Source organism: Leuciscus leuciscus, assembly GCF_965113295.1.
Source record: "Leuciscus leuciscus genome assembly, chromosome: 14".
Classification (NCBI taxonomy): domain Eukaryota; kingdom Metazoa; phylum Chordata; class Actinopteri; order Cypriniformes; family Leuciscidae; genus Leuciscus; species Leuciscus leuciscus.
The window spans coordinates 38,353,336-38,369,638 of NC_138738.1; the positions used below are offsets into that span (position 1 = coordinate 38,353,336).

At 37.5% G+C, this 16,303-nt stretch overlaps 1 protein-coding gene across 22 annotated transcripts in view; it reads right to left on the reverse strand.

Annotated features, from left to right (window-relative positions):
* szt2 (SZT2 subunit of KICSTOR complex) overlaps positions 1 to 16,303 on the reverse strand; it is a 121,892-nt gene that overhangs the window by 57,403 nt on the left and 48,186 nt on the right. For all 22 annotated transcript variants that reach the window (XM_082136084.1, XM_082136085.1, XM_082136079.1 and 19 more), the window contains 11 exons: positions 13,518 to 13,592; positions 13,291 to 13,429; positions 12,335 to 12,443; positions 11,508 to 11,628; positions 10,392 to 10,544; positions 10,182 to 10,284; positions 8,335 to 8,446; positions 7,970 to 8,057; positions 6,137 to 6,255; positions 5,086 to 5,250; positions 1,054 to 1,138 (listed from right to left, as the gene is read on the reverse strand). In XM_082136084.1, the coding sequence (XP_081992210.1) occupies positions 1,054 to 1,138; positions 5,086 to 5,250; positions 6,137 to 6,255; positions 7,970 to 8,057; positions 8,335 to 8,446; positions 10,182 to 10,284; positions 10,392 to 10,544; positions 11,508 to 11,628; positions 12,335 to 12,443; positions 13,291 to 13,429; positions 13,518 to 13,592 (1,269 nt within the window). The remainder of the gene's footprint in view (positions 1 to 1,053; positions 1,139 to 5,085; positions 5,251 to 6,136; positions 6,256 to 7,969; positions 8,058 to 8,334; positions 8,447 to 10,181; positions 10,285 to 10,391; positions 10,545 to 11,507; positions 11,629 to 12,334; positions 12,444 to 13,290; positions 13,430 to 13,517; positions 13,593 to 16,303) is intronic.

Consider the following 16,303-nt stretch of genomic DNA (forward strand, 5'->3'; position numbering starts at 1 on the left):
TAGTCAAAATATAAATCTTTTCTAACAATATAAATCTTTACTATCACTTTTTTATCAATTTAACACATCCTTGCTGAATGATGTGTATTAATTTCTTTCAAAAAAGAAAGAATTGCTGACCCCAAACCTTTGAACGGTAGTGTATATTGTTACACAAGATTTCTATTTTAAATAAATGCTGTTATTTTCTAACTTTTTATTTATCAAAGATTCCTGAAAAAGGTATCACAGGTTATAAAAAATTATAATATTAAGCAGCAAAACTGTCTCCAACATTGATAATAAATCAGCATATCAGAATGATTTCTGAAGGATCATGTGACACTGAAGACTGGAGTAATGATGCTGAAAATTCAGCTTTGATCACAGGAATAAATTACATTTTAAAGTATATTAAAATAGAAAACAATTTCACAATATTACTGTATTTTTTATCAAATAAATACAGCCTTGCTGAGCATAAGAGACGTCTTTCAAAAACATTAAAAATATTAATGTTTCCAAACTTTTGACTAGTACTGTATATAAACATACAACAAATTTGATTCATAAAACAAACATTTTCATGAACATTTGTGTCCTTAATATTATGTACAACCACTGCTTAATACCTATTAGTACCTATACTAATACTAAGACCTATTAGTGAACACTTAGATCCAGGATCACTGAATTCGTTTGAGCGATGAATTAAAACCATGAATAAGAGGGTAAAAGCGATGTGTGTGTGTGTGTGTGTGTGTGTGGCTGGAGGAGCTCAGTCACACCGCACAGGTGTAAACACAGAAATGTGCTCGCTTTTTAATAATGCTGAAACGAAGCAACACTGACCGGTCAGCAAATCTAGCGAGATGGAGAGAAACTGTGCCAGCAAACACTGATGGAAGAAATAAAACTGGCAAGATAAACAGGCAAAGTGTGTGTTATTCAGGACCTCAGGAATAAGATTCAGGAGGCGCTAACGGAGTCACGGCGAGATACAAATCAAACCCGAGACAAACGAGACGCGGATGGTGTTTGCTAGCTGGGTCGGGGGAATATAAGTGTCTTTACCTTTGCCTCCGGTTCCTTGGCCTCCAGGTTTATTGTACAGGTAGATGTCATGATCCGGCAGCTCGCTGCTCAAATGGAAGTAATGCTGAGAGAGAAAACAGAGAGAAACAAAGACAACAGATTTATGGACTGATAATCTAAAAAACAATCGTTACACTTTACAAAAACGTTAATTAATGCATTACCTAACATTTAGAAACAATGGGTCTCATTCATGAAACACGAGCAGAACGAATTTTTGTGTAAATCGTGTGTAAAGTGGTTCTGGCGTAAATTTTCGGATTCATTATAATGTTCGTATTTTCCAAATGTTAGTTGGTACGAAAGAAATCTACACCTGCTCCCAGCCACGCGTAAACAGTGCGTTTAACATCCGAACGTGTTGCTCATTAATAAGGCTGCATTTTAATTCACCTTAATCGGGTACATATTTACACAGCATTTTGAAAAAATATTATATATAGTAATTACATATACGGTTTTTCTTTTTACTTTTATTATGAGAGCCAGTAAAAGCATCTGCAAACGAAACACAAGTCCGCAAGTCACAAGTGTTGCAGTCAAGCTTCATGTCGAACCATTTTCTTTTCACTTCTGGGACTGTTCGATTAACAGATGAAATCTGTAATATGCTGCCAAGCTTCCTTTTTTTAGGATCTGATACGCCACTATGTACGCTTGAAAATAAAATGTGCCGTTTTGAATGAACTTCTGATAATAAAACTTCAATTTCTGCATCTGAGAAATTTCTCTTTTTCATTCGCTTTTGAGAAGACATGTTGAAATCCTTCGTTTGGTGTCATACTATGATGCCCATATATAGTTGCTAGTCGGATTTAATGGGCGGGATTTATGGTAATTGAGAATGAGCGTGCACGCGCGTCCCATTTACGACTGATTGGAATTCATTAACACACACACACATTTCACTATCACATCTGACGTTTACGAAGTATTTGTGAATCAGGAGAAGAGTTTTCGGGAAGGTCTCTTTATGCGCAAATCACTCACATATTTACTCGTATATTTACGAATGTTTCATGAATGAGACCCAATGAGCAATTCATTTGTTACAGTATTTATTCATATTTGGTAACGTTAGCTCAGGTCCATTGGTTAATATTAACAGATATACTTTTCGATTTCAGTAATGTAAATGTTGAAATTAGCATTAAGATTAATAAATGCTTTAGAAGTATTTTGTATTGTTAATTCATGGTAACTAATAAATTAACTAATGTTAATAAATGGAATCTTATTGTAAAGTGCAACCCAAAAAAATGTATGCATGCATGTATGCATATTTTATTTATTTATTTGTATGTCTTCATAATGATACCAATTTGAAGTTGCACAATATTATTGTTAATCATATCGGTACTGGCCATAATTATTGATTTTTCATTATTAAAGGTTTGATTAGGTACTGATATTGGTAAAAAATAGTTTACAAACAATGAGCAATTCATTTGTTACAGTATTTATCCATACTTGGTAACGTTAGATCAGGTATATTAATTAATATATTAACAGATATACTTTTTGATTTCAATAGTGTAATAGTAAATGCTGAAATTAGCATTAAGATTAATAAATGATTTAGAAGTATTTTTCAGTGTTAATAACAAATTTTAACAAATATAATCTTAATGTAAAGTGCAACCAAATAATGATGTATGCATATTTTATTTATTTATTTTTAAATCTTCATAATTATTCTCATTTGAAGTTGCACAATATTATTGTTAATCATATCGGTACTGGCCATAATTATAGATTTTTCATTATTATAGATATGATTAGGTACTGAAATTTGTAATTAATAGATAATGTTCGCCTTTTTTTTACAAACTCTATTTCTATGGCAGGTTTAAAAAGGTACTAAATGCAGATAAGTTGTAATTATAATCACCTGTTCGCTATTCTGTGAGAAAAGCACCATGATTATTGTGCACTTTAAATTTTAATCACATATTAGCTTCTAAAAAAGTGTGTTTTTATGTCCTGCCCCCCGGTGGAGAAGTGTATTATGGGAGCTCTCTGAATGAACTCTCGGTGACCTGTTAAACCGAACCACACTCACTCAGAGAGCAGAGATGTCTGAACACATTTGCAGAGCTCTGCTGCGCTCACACGTTATCTGTGGTGGTTCGCTTCACACGCACAGGAAAGTATAAACCGCTTATTGCAAACCACTTTGTTACACTTTTTTATATATATATATATATTTTTACGTAATCAGCAGTATTTCTGACCAATGGATTTCATCAGACCATTTTAAAATGATTTGTGGAAGTGAAAAATTTAAGACGGTCACTTTTCTTTTGAAAAAGGCATATTTCATTTGCAAAATATTCAGTTGAGAAAAATGATAAACTTATGCAGTAATAATAATAATATAAACCTTCTTTAAGATTTACGTAAATACTCATATTTCTGGCCAATGGATTTCAAAAGTCAAGTCAAGTCAAGTCAAGTTTATTTGTATAGCGCTTTTCACAATACAGATTGTATCAAAGCAGCTTCACAGTATTAAATTAAAATAATACAACAAAGTTTGTTTCAAGAGGAATTTATTGATTGATCAAATTAAATTAAATATCCCCAAAATATCCCCAACTGAGCAAGCCAAAGGCAACAGTGGCAAGGAACCGAAAAACTCCATCAAGTGACCTAATGGTGTCCTAAAACTCCATCAGGTGACCTAATGGAGAAAAAAAAAACCTTGGGAGAACCCAGGCTCAGTCGGGGGCCAGTTCTCCTCTGGCATTTATGAGCTACAGGCCGGATTGTAGTTTGAACTGTAGGATTATATGAATGCCTGGCTGAAGAAATGCAACTTTAATCTAGTTTTAAACTGGGAGAGCGAGTCTGAGCAACGAACAGTATCAGGAAGACTATTCCAGAGTTTTGGAGCCAAATGTGAAAATGCTCTCCCTCCTTTGGTGGTTCTGAATATCCTAGGTATGACCAAAAGCCTTGAATTTAGTGATCTTAAAGAGCGCGATGGATTATAGGGCGATAGAAGATCCGTTAAATAGACTGGAGCTAAGCCGTTTAGGGCTTTATAAGTCAGTAGCAATACCTTGTAATTAATACGGAACTTTATAGGTAACCAATGCAGTGATGATAAAATCGGTGTTATATGATCATATTTTCTTGATCTCGTAAGAACTCTAGCGGCGGCATTTTGGACTAACTGTAGCTTGTTTATTGAGGATGCAGGACAACCAGCTAATAAGGCATTACAGTAATCCAGTCTCGAGGTCATGAATGCATGAACTAACTTTTCTGCATCAGAAACTGATAGCATATTACGTAGCTTAGCAATGTTTCTAAGGTGGAAAAAGGCTGTTTTTGTAACATATGAAATATGATTTTCAAAAGACAGGTTGCAATCGAGTATAACACCCAGGTCTTTTACTGTAGAGGATAAAGTAACAGGACATCCTATGATGTTAAAGTTGTATTGTGCGAGGTTTTGTAAAAAGCTCATTTAAAAATAATTTGCGAATAATTATTTCTTTAGAAAAAGAAAAGTGTGTACTAATATATATATATACACATACACACACACACACACTGAATATTTTGCAAAAGAAATAAGCCTCTATATAAAGTATTTAGCAAAATACTCAGTTAAAAAATATTTATGAAATAATAAAAATAATAATACATAATTTCAGTTTTTTATTCATAATAATTATAATAATAATTCAAAATAAAACCTGTGATTATTCTTTAATATTATAATTTTTGACATTTTATGATTCACAAGTCATTGTACCCCTGTGTAATATTTGTTCACAAAGGCTTAAAATAAATAAATATATATTTAAATGTTTTGGTATATTCTGCAGTGTATAAACTCTACTGTTGTTTAAATCAGGGAACATTTTACAGATTTATAATGTCATTTCTAACCCTAAATCTACAGCAGTGCTTCTCTGACACGTGACCATCTCCATGAATCAAAGCACTGGGAATGTGTCCGTCTGTCAGTCTGTCTCAGCGGGATCAGATTGAGTGTACCTTGAAGTGGTGCTCGATGTTGCTGTCGGTGTATTTGGGGATGTGGAGGAAGATGAGGAGGTTCTGGCGGAGGTAGTGAGCCACGGCCTGGATCCACGGCACACAGTACTGAGGCAGACAGAACTCCATCACTTCCGTCGCCGGAGAGCCGGGAGGCTGAATGAACTGAGACAAAGAAGAAAGAGTGAAACTGAAATGATCACATCCATAGTCTATTATCCAAGCATTAAATCTCAGACGACATGCCAGCTGAGCGCCCACAGACGGACACTGACCCTCTGATGTATGAGAGAAACAGAGACCGCACCTTCAGCAGCTTTTCGGTGATACTTAAAAAAATCTTCAATAAAAAACTCGCTCTGAGATGAATCACAACATTACAAGCTTTGATTCAAAGCAAAAAGTAATAAAAAAAAAATCATAAAAGAGCAAAAAGGCTTCAGAAGACTCTAAATACAGTGCATGAGCTTTATTTTATGATACTTTTATGCCATTTTTTCACAAATATCTGTCTCTGCATTGAGAAAGTAAATATAATTTGAATTTGCTTAAAGTCCCCCTGAAGTCAATCATTTCATCTCTTAAAACTCATATTTGATCAACAAAATTACATATTTAAAAATTGTTACTTGAAAATAAATTATTCATGCCTTAAAATAGCTTGAATGTAACTTGACACCCTTGCCTCATTTAGTATACGCAGTTCTATGAATATGCAAATGAGCCCTGCCTCCACTCACTCACTCAGAGATCCATTTGATCTGATTGGTTACAAGGTAGTTTGTGACATCAGAAACACCAGCGATTTCAAACCGTGTTTTTGAGACTGTCTTTGGTCTAATGCAGTTTTAAGGAGAAAATACTCAGCAATGGTGTTGACTTATGAATTTACACATGATTTGTCTTAAAGCATATTAAAAAGACAACATTAAAAGCTTGATTTTTCACCACAGGGGGACTTTAATCTGTTCTGCACCAGCCTGTGGTTAACAACAAGTCAGACACAGAAAAAAGCGGATTGAAAAGAGAGAGACGGAGAAAGAGAGATCACCTCCACATCTGCAGGCGTCAGTTTACAGTTCCTGACCAGCATGACTGTAATAATGTCCAGCGTGGCCTCGTCCAGACGCTTCCTCAATACCTTCACCAATTCATCAGTGATCTCCGGACCTGTACATCACAAAACATAACATCTCACTATAATATATGTCATATTATGCAAGTAAAATTGTTCACAGATTGGAAGCCATTTCATATTGACTTTGGATTTATAAATTAAGCTTTGCTAGCAGGTGCCGATATCCCTCAGAGCTGCTCGCTAAAGCAAGAAAAGTCCCAATAAATTACAAATATGCATTTAAAATTAATCTGATAGACTGGAAATGATTTGTATGGTTACACTTTGGGAGTGAAGTAAAACATTTACAGGAATGAAATGACTCATGGGCGTAATAACAGCAGGACGGGTGCGAAGGCCAACAGCGCCTCCTGTCTGATGCTGACGCCACTGCATGTGTTGGAGAGTCCTGAGAGCTTGACTTGGCTGAAAATCAATGCTGTTTCTCTGTACTTAAAAGTTTTTTTTTTTTGTTTTTTTTTTTACTTATCTAAATCTTTGCTGTATGCTCAACTTCCTCCAGATAAAAGTTTGGGCACACTTGACTGAATTTATATTTTACGCACCATATATATATATGAGGAGTTCAGATGCAAAAGCCTCTAAGTGCCATCTGAAATTTTCTTCTAGAATGATCATTTTTATCAAGCTCGTATATTTAAATTCAGTAATTTCACTTAAATGGCAATGAAAATGACCTATTAATAGCCTATGAGCTACGTACAGGCGCATTTGATAGACATTCGTAGCGCCCAATAAACGGCTCTGGGCATTCGTAAACCACGCCTCAAATACGAAAAAATTAAGATGTGGTTCCCAGACCACGTCTCAATGAGAAAGAGGTCTGACGTTAGCCAGGCTAATTTAAAACAGTAATATTGTAAAATATTATTACAATATTTTTTTTTTTACTATTTTCTATTGTATTATATGTTCAAATGTAATTTATTCCTGTGATCAAAGCTGAATTTTCAGCATCATTACTCCAGTCTTCAGCGTCACATGATCCTTCAGAAATCATTCTAATATGAGGATTTGCTGCTCAAGAAACATTTATGATTATTATCAATGCTGAAAACAGTTGAGCTGCTTCATATTTTTGTGGAAACTGTGATTACAGGATTCTTTGATGAGTAGAAAGTTTAACAGAACAGCATTTATTTGAAGTAGAAACTTTTGATCAATTTAAAGCATCCTTGCTGAATAAAAGTAGCTATATAAAAAATATAGATATATACATCTTACAGACCACATACTTTTGAGTGGTATTGTGTGTAATACATACAACATATAAAAATTGTCTTACATTAGGGTTTTACCCTTTTTTTTTGTGCCAATATAAATGTAATATATACATGAAATAAGTAAAAAATTATAAAATAAATACTTTTTGTAACATGTTTCAGTCACTGCATCATTCTTATACTTCATTATTAAGTTTTAATATTTTTTCTATTATTCTAAAATGTGCCAAATAGTCATAATAAAGAACTAATAAATATTTGCTCCTCAAAATTAAGATAAAGGCAGTTTGTTGTCATACATGACTCTTTCTTGTTAAACCATTTCAACTGCTAAAAACTAACCTCAGGTATCGCTGCACTATTCTACTCTACTGAGTTGTGTTCTTTCTAGTTTGTATATGAATGCAAGAATATTTAGGCTTGTTGCCTGTAGTCATGTAATATCCCTAAGAGAAACAACACACTTCATTGCATCTTGTTTCATGTCACTGTTTTCACACATTTATCTGTCCCTCTCTCTCACCTGCAGTCCCCACGCCATGCACCAGCAGCAAAATGTGTTTGTCCACCAGTCCAACCGGCCTTGAGCCTTCCAGAGACGAGCGTGATCCCTATTAACACAAGATACATGCTATAACATACATCACATCAGGCACATGAGAGCATGCTCTACGCCTGTTTTCCAGGAAATAAACACATAATTACTCAGATCTTCTATCGCTTATCTCATCAGAATGAGCCTCATAAATGGCGTAAACACAAGGACAGGTCGGTGCTGTGCAAGTAGCAGCTAAATCATTCACTCCGGAAGGGGATCGGAGCCCTAATGGCTCCTGAGGGCTCTGGTTTCCTAAAGCGTAATGAGAAGTGACAGTGTGTGAATGTTACCGTGAGGTCCTCGGAGCCCAGCGGCTCTTGGCTGCGGGCCAGACCGACAGAGCGTGTGTGCATGTTTCCATCCAAATCACTGTACTTCCCTGCCTGAGACGTCTCGGAGAGTCTGTGGAGACAAGACAGGTGGGACGAGAAGGTCAAGATCATGAAAAGAATTTAAAAAAAAATCTAGCGATCATTTAGCTAGCTAATAGTTTTGGTCGATCGGATCACAAGTAGACGAGAGAGACACATTCCTGTTTACACCTAGTGTTTTAATACATATCTTTTGTCCACTTTCAACCACTTCTGTCCTGAATTCTTCGAGGGGAGGGTCTATGGGTTAATGCATGTTTTTTTTCAGATCTTTCGATTTAAAGGGATAGTTCACCCAAAAATGAAAATTCTGTCATCATTTACTCACCCTCAAGTTGTTTCAAACCTGTATGAATTTTCATTTTTAGGTGAACTATCCCTTTAATGGACAAAATAAGGTTGCACAAGTTACATATGAACGCCCGGAGACGACAGAAAAACACACGGAGAGCATCAGCTTCTGTTTGTGCTCTGACAGACACAAGACCAGCCGAACGCTGTGAGTGTGTGTTAGAAATCAGGAATGGGGAGAGAACATTGTGCTTGGTACATTTTTCCTCTTCAAACCAAACTTGGGTCTTCAGCCGACAAAGTTTAAATCCCATCTGGCTAGAGCTCTTCCCATAATGTTCACACATTAGGTCAGTAGACGGTCTTTTGTGGCTGTTTGAACACATTCGACCACATGAGCGTTTACACTACGAAAGCAATCCGGTCGAATGTGTTTCCGACTCCCTCTGGAAGTGGTTTAAAGTGGGCAAGCTCAACTTGTTTTAGACCCCGTTTACACCTGTATTTAGCCTCGTCCACTTGTGATCCGATCGACCAAAACACACATCTTAATACCACGTGTACACAGGTGTAATCTTACAGTAGATTATAGTGAGACTGGAAGAGAGAAGCCACATGTGGAGCAGTTGTAGAGATATTTTACAGTGGCAGACAGATATATCAGCACATGTTCTGCTTTTCAATAATTTTTTTAATAAATAATGTGAATCAGCCATCGACATTTAGGGAAGTTAGCTGGAAATGTCAGCTTCACAAACTACAAGCAACTACAAACACTACAGTTCACTAACTAAAAGTATCTAATTGCATTCAGGCTATTTAAGGGAACAATATCTTTTTTAATGAGATTTATTTGGTAATCAGAGCTGGATTTATCTGGCACAAAACAACAAGGACTGCAATTAGGGTGATACATCTACAAAATAAAAGAATCAGAAAACAAACTATAGAAACAGATACACTACGGATCAAAAGTTTGGGGTTAGTAACTTATTATACAGTTAAAAAATAATAAAAACGGCAAGGATGCATTAAATTGAGCAAAAGTGACAGTAAAGACATTTATAACGTAACAAAAGATTTCAGTTTCAAATAAATGCTGTTCTTTTGCTATTCTTGTACTTTTCAACACCAAAGAATCCTGAATTTTTTCCCCACAAAAATATGAACTGTTTAGTTAGAGTTATGATGCTGAAAAATCAGCTTTGATCACAGGAATAAATTACATTTTAAAACGCAAAACATTTGCTGTATTTTTGATGAAATAAATGCAGATTTGGTGAGCATAAGAGACTTCTTTCAAAAACAGTTTTTGAACGGTTGAGCAAGTTGCAACATTAACATTCACATACACGCATTTGGATGACGTCGTCACCCATAGCGGTTTACCATGTTCTCCAGATATCAACATCATCCAAAGAAAAACTCAAACTGGTCAGTCACTAATATGGAGACATTGTGAGCTTCAGACTCACCGGAGGTAGAACACAGATTTGGTGGTGCGCTCCTGATAGACAAACATGTTTTTGCGGTTGACCACACAAAAGGCGTTTAGAACGGAGCGCAGAGCCTGCATAGCTGAGAGAATCAGAGAAGAAGAAGAATATCATCTTAGGGTACAAGCATACCAGTTTTTACATGCTAAAAATGTATCCAGCTGATTGGTCCACTGAGGTGTCACTCACCCCGGGACACGCCCATGTTGGGCCCCATTTTGAGCCGTGGGTGAATATAAATAACAGTTCTCCAGACCACGTCACAGGCGAAGTAACCATGTATGAACTGCATAGTGGCGGCGAGGTAGTCCCGCGGCTGATAGCTCTCATCGGCGTTGAAGTCTGGGCCGGAAAAAAGGTGCAATTATGGGGATGAGACTTTCATCTTAACAATTTCATAACAAAAGAGAGATTAGCAGGATTATCTGAACTCAACAGGCCCGCAGAGCACCTCAAGTTGTACAATACAAATGAAGCATTTGAGCGTTCATCTCTGTGGTCGACCGGATCCAATTCATTTACACAGTCTGAGGCAGAACAACAGGCCATATTAGGACATTAGTGCAGTAATTCATGCTAAACAGCAGTTATAAAATTGTAGTCAATGAGGCGAGTGCTCAGACTCGCACTGCTGTCTCATTATCACTACCCTTGAATTGACCTTCCCGACAGGCGTTTTTTTAAGTCTGTGTGTTTGTTTGTATTCTTGTAAATTGTGCTCCACTTCACAGCGGCATCATCCGGCGCTATTAACTTTCTTCTGCATATCAAGAGAGCAACAACATCGACAGATTTAATTTAAACAAAGCCGTACGCATGGTATGGGGCTGAACAATTAAATGAAATTTTATTGGCTTTGTGCGATTATTGCGTTGTGGTTGCTATTTAATTAAAAAAATTACGTTTCAGAGTTTGGGTCGGTTCTAATGTGCATTTGGGAATGCAACATGTGCCAACCATCTTCCCAAACCTGTAATAACAAGCGCTCATAAACCGGCTGTTGTCAACAAAAGAAAAGACTTTAAGGTCTCTCTGCTGTTCTCAGCCAAAATAAAAGCTTGATGTTTCAAAATGAAGAAATCAAGGCATATATATGGATCCGGAGCAGGGTTTGAGCAACATTTAGCCTCATAATTAAGGTTTTTATAGATTAAGAAATTTGAAATCATAATTATCTAATAGATGTGCAAGAGATAAAATGAATTGTTTGACCACGTCAAAGAGACTGTGGACTCCTGCTCTGGTATGTATATGGCCATGGCTTGTAGAAAGAGTGTGTGTCTGTCATCCGGCTGGGTTTTGTACCATCAGAGTTAGTCATCCTGGGCCGGTAGAGCGACTCGTTCTTCCAGATGTCCTCTTCACTCTCAGCAACCAGGAGAGAATGGCACACGTGACTATCATGGAGGTCTTGTAGTAGGAGGCGCTGTGGAGAAAGTCAATGAGAGGTTAAAGAGCAACAAAGTGGAAAACAGTGGTAGAGGATCTGGTGTGATGAACCAGAGATAGTGGGACTTTCTCACTAATGGTGCTTTTCCACTACACAGTACCAGCTCGCCTCGGCTCGACTCGACTCGGCTCTGTTTGGTTTTCCACTGTGTAAAAGTTGTACCTGTACCTGCTTCCAGGTACTTTTTTTCGTACCACCTCCGGCGCGGTTCTGAGCGAGCTGAGGCGAGCTGAGGCGATACTAAAATGTGACGTGAAAACACAGCAGACTGCTGATTGGTCAGAGAGAATCGTCACTATTCCCTGCGTCATCATTGCACGCGCCAGACGGAGTATCCTGAATAAAAACAGCAAAAACAAAAACAAAAACATCCAAAAACAGCATACACTCGATTTCCTCCATTGTCCTGTGTGTGTGGGTAGCGGGTGTGTCTCGCGCGTCTCGCGTAAAAGATTAAGTCACGGCAGTTTCCTGCGGCGTCGCTATGACGACCAGGTACTATTGTGGAGGTACTATCTGCAATGGAAAACGGAGCGAAAAGCGAGCCGAGCCGAGCCGAGCTGAGTCGAGTCGAGTCGAGTTGAGCTGGTACTGGTAATGGAAAAGCGCCATATGTGAGCAGTTATTGGCTAGAATAAGCATCAATGTGGACCATGCTGACAGTGAAAAGGCTATTCTTTACCTGGTTGACTATTCGGCACATTTCTCCAATCCTCCTCACCACCAGCTGATGAAGACGCAGGTATTCTGGAATCTCTTCCTCTTCCTCCTCTTTCGCTCTGTTAAAACTCCTGCCAACACAACGTTCAAGATTCACAAGATTCAAACAGTACAAAGTGTCTCAGCAGGGAAAATGCTAAACTCAGTTTTGTTTGCACGTCTGGGGAAAACTTAAGTTTGCATTTTAAGCACTACAAACAGATATTCTGCTCATTTGTATGCTTCACATATTTACAACACGACTGAACACTCATTATAAGCTGAAAACTTACAAGGACAACAAAAACTTGTTTTTTTTGGCAGTTTAAACAAATAGGTACTGAAACCCTTTCCATAAATTACAGAAAATAATTGCTTTGATATTGTTTGATACTTTTTTTTATTACAACAGCTTGCATAACAGCACTGAAGTCAACATAAAATATTTGAAATGAAAGGATATTATTTACATACTATTTATACATAAAAAAAAAAATTATGTATGTATATATATATATATATATATAAATGTATTATTTATTTATTAAAATAAAATCATTTATAAATAAGTTAAAATATTTTTTAATTAATGAATAATTATTAAATAATCAATCCTTTATCATTTATATAAAACATTTTATTTTTTATTTTTTTTAAAGAAACTGCATACTCATCAACAAGCCACAATCATTCATGTTTATTCAACAAACTATGAGACTGTGCTGATGTTTAATAAGTGTAAAACACCAAGTAAGAGCAATAATAATAGTGATGCTTGCTTAGAAAATCACTTCATGTTGTTTCATATAAAAATCAAGTGTCAAACCATCTTTCTTAAACTGTGATTTGAACAAAGTCTACCAGGCAATTCTTGCTGATCTTTCCCTGCATTTGGTGCTTTCTGAATGTGAATTTCGTAAGCTGTGTGCCGAGCAGTACCTGGCGTGGGAGAAAACCTCCACTCTGTCCTGATGAATTCTGATGATGAGCCAGAAATCAGGCATGAGCGGCGTCTGTCTCTCCTGCTCGTTCATCGTGGGTCCTTCACACTCAGAATCACTGCTGCCGCCATCATAACCTGAGACACAAACAGCAGAGAGGAGAAGGACCATGAGGAATGATGAGTGTGTGAGTGTGACCATGTTGTCTGTTGTGTGAAGTCTCACCTAGCATGTCTGAGTCCAGGCTTCCCTGACTGGAGACGACGCTCTGAACTCGACTGGGCCGCAGTTTCCCACTGCCTGAAAGCAACAGCAATCAAAGCCTTTATTAACTTTACTTTCAGAATCTAACTAAACAACCAGGGGCCTTATTTATAAGACCTGCGCAAATAAAATTACTACCATTCTTATCTTCTATTCTCCTAATTGTTTAGATTTTAAGAATGCACATTAGCTTGAATGAAAATGCCATTTCCCTCTCTGATAGCATGTGGATCTTATGGAAATATAGCAGTCAAACCTGTTAAACCCTTTATACAACACAGCAGCGTTTATTATTTATTTTTTTAAGAAATGCGTAGAGTTTGCCGATATGATAATGCTTCATCGGAGAAGCACTAATTAATCAATCACCATTTCTCCGGTCTAGCAACTCTCCATTGACTTTCGAGCTGGAAAAACCAAACTCAGGTCAGGCCAATCACATCGTGTATAGAGTAGGCGGGGCGGGCTTAACATAATGGCGATGGTTCCCTGCTACTTGAAAACAAAGAAGAGCTGCTGCTGCTGGCGAACAGCGGCCTTTCGAAATGGCTTTGGCTGCGACTCTGGAGGACTTGGAGTTTACCTTTTCTTTGAGAAAAGAGCAAAGAACGGCACTTAAGTCATTTTTAAAAAAGGAAGATGTGTTCGGAGTTTTGCCGACTGGATACGGCAAAAGTTTAATATACCAACTAGCCTTCTTGGTTGCTCTGATTGGTTGTAGCGCTGTCCTATTGCGTGCAGAAGGATTTTGAGAGACAACCGTTTATCCCGCCCCTCGGATTGAGCCGTGCCAATGGTGAGTTGCCAGACCTAATATCTTGATGTAGGTCTGGCTTGCCAGGCTAGAAAATTGTTGTTTCGGCCGAATATATTCATTTATCCACCCGATGAAAGAAAATACAGCATGTGGCGCTTATGAAAAAGCTGAAATATAAGGATTACCCTGGTAAACGCTATATACAATGCAGCTGCGCTTTTTAGAAATACAAAGAGTTTGCAGGTATGATATAAACACCATAAGGTAAACATTGTCATAATTCGTCAACAGTAGATAAATAAGCAATCCCTCAACATAAATACATGGTTCTCGTTCTCAAACTGCTCTGAAACTGTGAGCCTTTAGGACAGGGTTTCTCAAACTTGGTCCTGGAGGGCCACTGTCCTGCACAGTTTAGCTCCAACCCTGATCAAACACACCTAGCTGTGAGTTTCTAGTGATCCTGAACATAGATATCATATATAAACGCTAGATGTCTTATGTCGCAGTCACTTCCGGCATCACCGTTCGGCCATCTTGTCACAGGCAGGCTTAATGTAAAGTGAGTGATCAGCACGCACACAAATCATATTATCTCGCTAAAATCTTGACGGATTTACAAACGGTTTGGTTTCTTACAAACGTTATTAACGTGGCTATAATTCCGAATGCTTGAACATGTATGTTATAATTATTCTTATGTATGCAGTGTCATAACTACATCTCTGACGTTTATAACAAACCAAACCGTTTGAAAATCGGTAGAAAATTTAGCAAGTTATGGTTATTCAAAAGTACATGCACCATTAAACGAGTGAGCGAGCACCCTGTGGTAAGATGGCCGCCACGTGCGGACGTCGACCTTCATTGGCCAGCAGCGCGCACGAGACATCTAGCGTTTATATATGATATCTATGATCCTGAAGACATTGATTAGCTTGCTCAGGTGTGTTTGATCAGGGTTGGAGCTAAACTGTGCAGGACAATGGCCCTCCAGGACCGAGTTTGAGAAACCCTGCTTTAGAACATGCAACAGCACCGCATTTTTGCTTAGAAACGTCCACAGCGCTCACATTTAAATCAGAGCCTTTTAAAGTTTAATCATCACACTAAGCCATATCATGATTCTTGTTTTTCTGTCATCAAATTTAAGACCTCTTGAAATGATAATTAAGACTTTTCCAATAACATTTAAGATATTTAAGACTTAAAGTCCCCCTGTAGTCAATCATTATATCCCTTAAAACTCATCTTTGATCACCAAAATGACATTTAAACGTCTTTTCATTGCCTTTAAATATCTTGAATGTGACTCGACACCCTTTCCTCATTTAGTATGTGCGGTTCTATGAATATGCAAATGAGCCCTGCCTCCACTCACTCACACCAGCTCAGAGATCCACTGGTTGACGATCACACGTTGATCTGATTGGTTACAAGGTAGTTTGTGACGTCAGAAACACCAGCGATTTCAAACAGTGTTTTTGAGAACATGCTCCGCAATGGTGTTCACTTATGAATTTACACATGGTTAGTCTTAAAGCATATTAAAAACACCACATGTAAGGGTTAATGCCCGACGAGGTGTCCATTGTCAGGTATTAAAGGACGACGGCGAGGCGTGAACCGTCCGACGCGCAGCGGAGACCATTAATACCTGACAATGGACACCTCGAAGGGCATTAACCCGCTTATACCATGGTCACTTGCCAAATAATTTTTTTTTTAAACATTAGTTTATATTTTAATTAGTTTTACAATCGAAATCTAAAGTTTTTACAAACAATAACTTGGTTTCCCTGGTTACGCCTGACGGTTTATTTAGCAACCGGAGATATTTATAGTCCGCTCAGATCGTAGAACCCTTCAGTTTACTGCCTGTTGCTATGGTTACTCACAGCTGATGTAGCCAGCGCATTTATTTATTAATTTCGAACGGTAAACAGTCAGTTTCACCAGAACTCCTTTACTAGGTGTCCTCTATCACTTT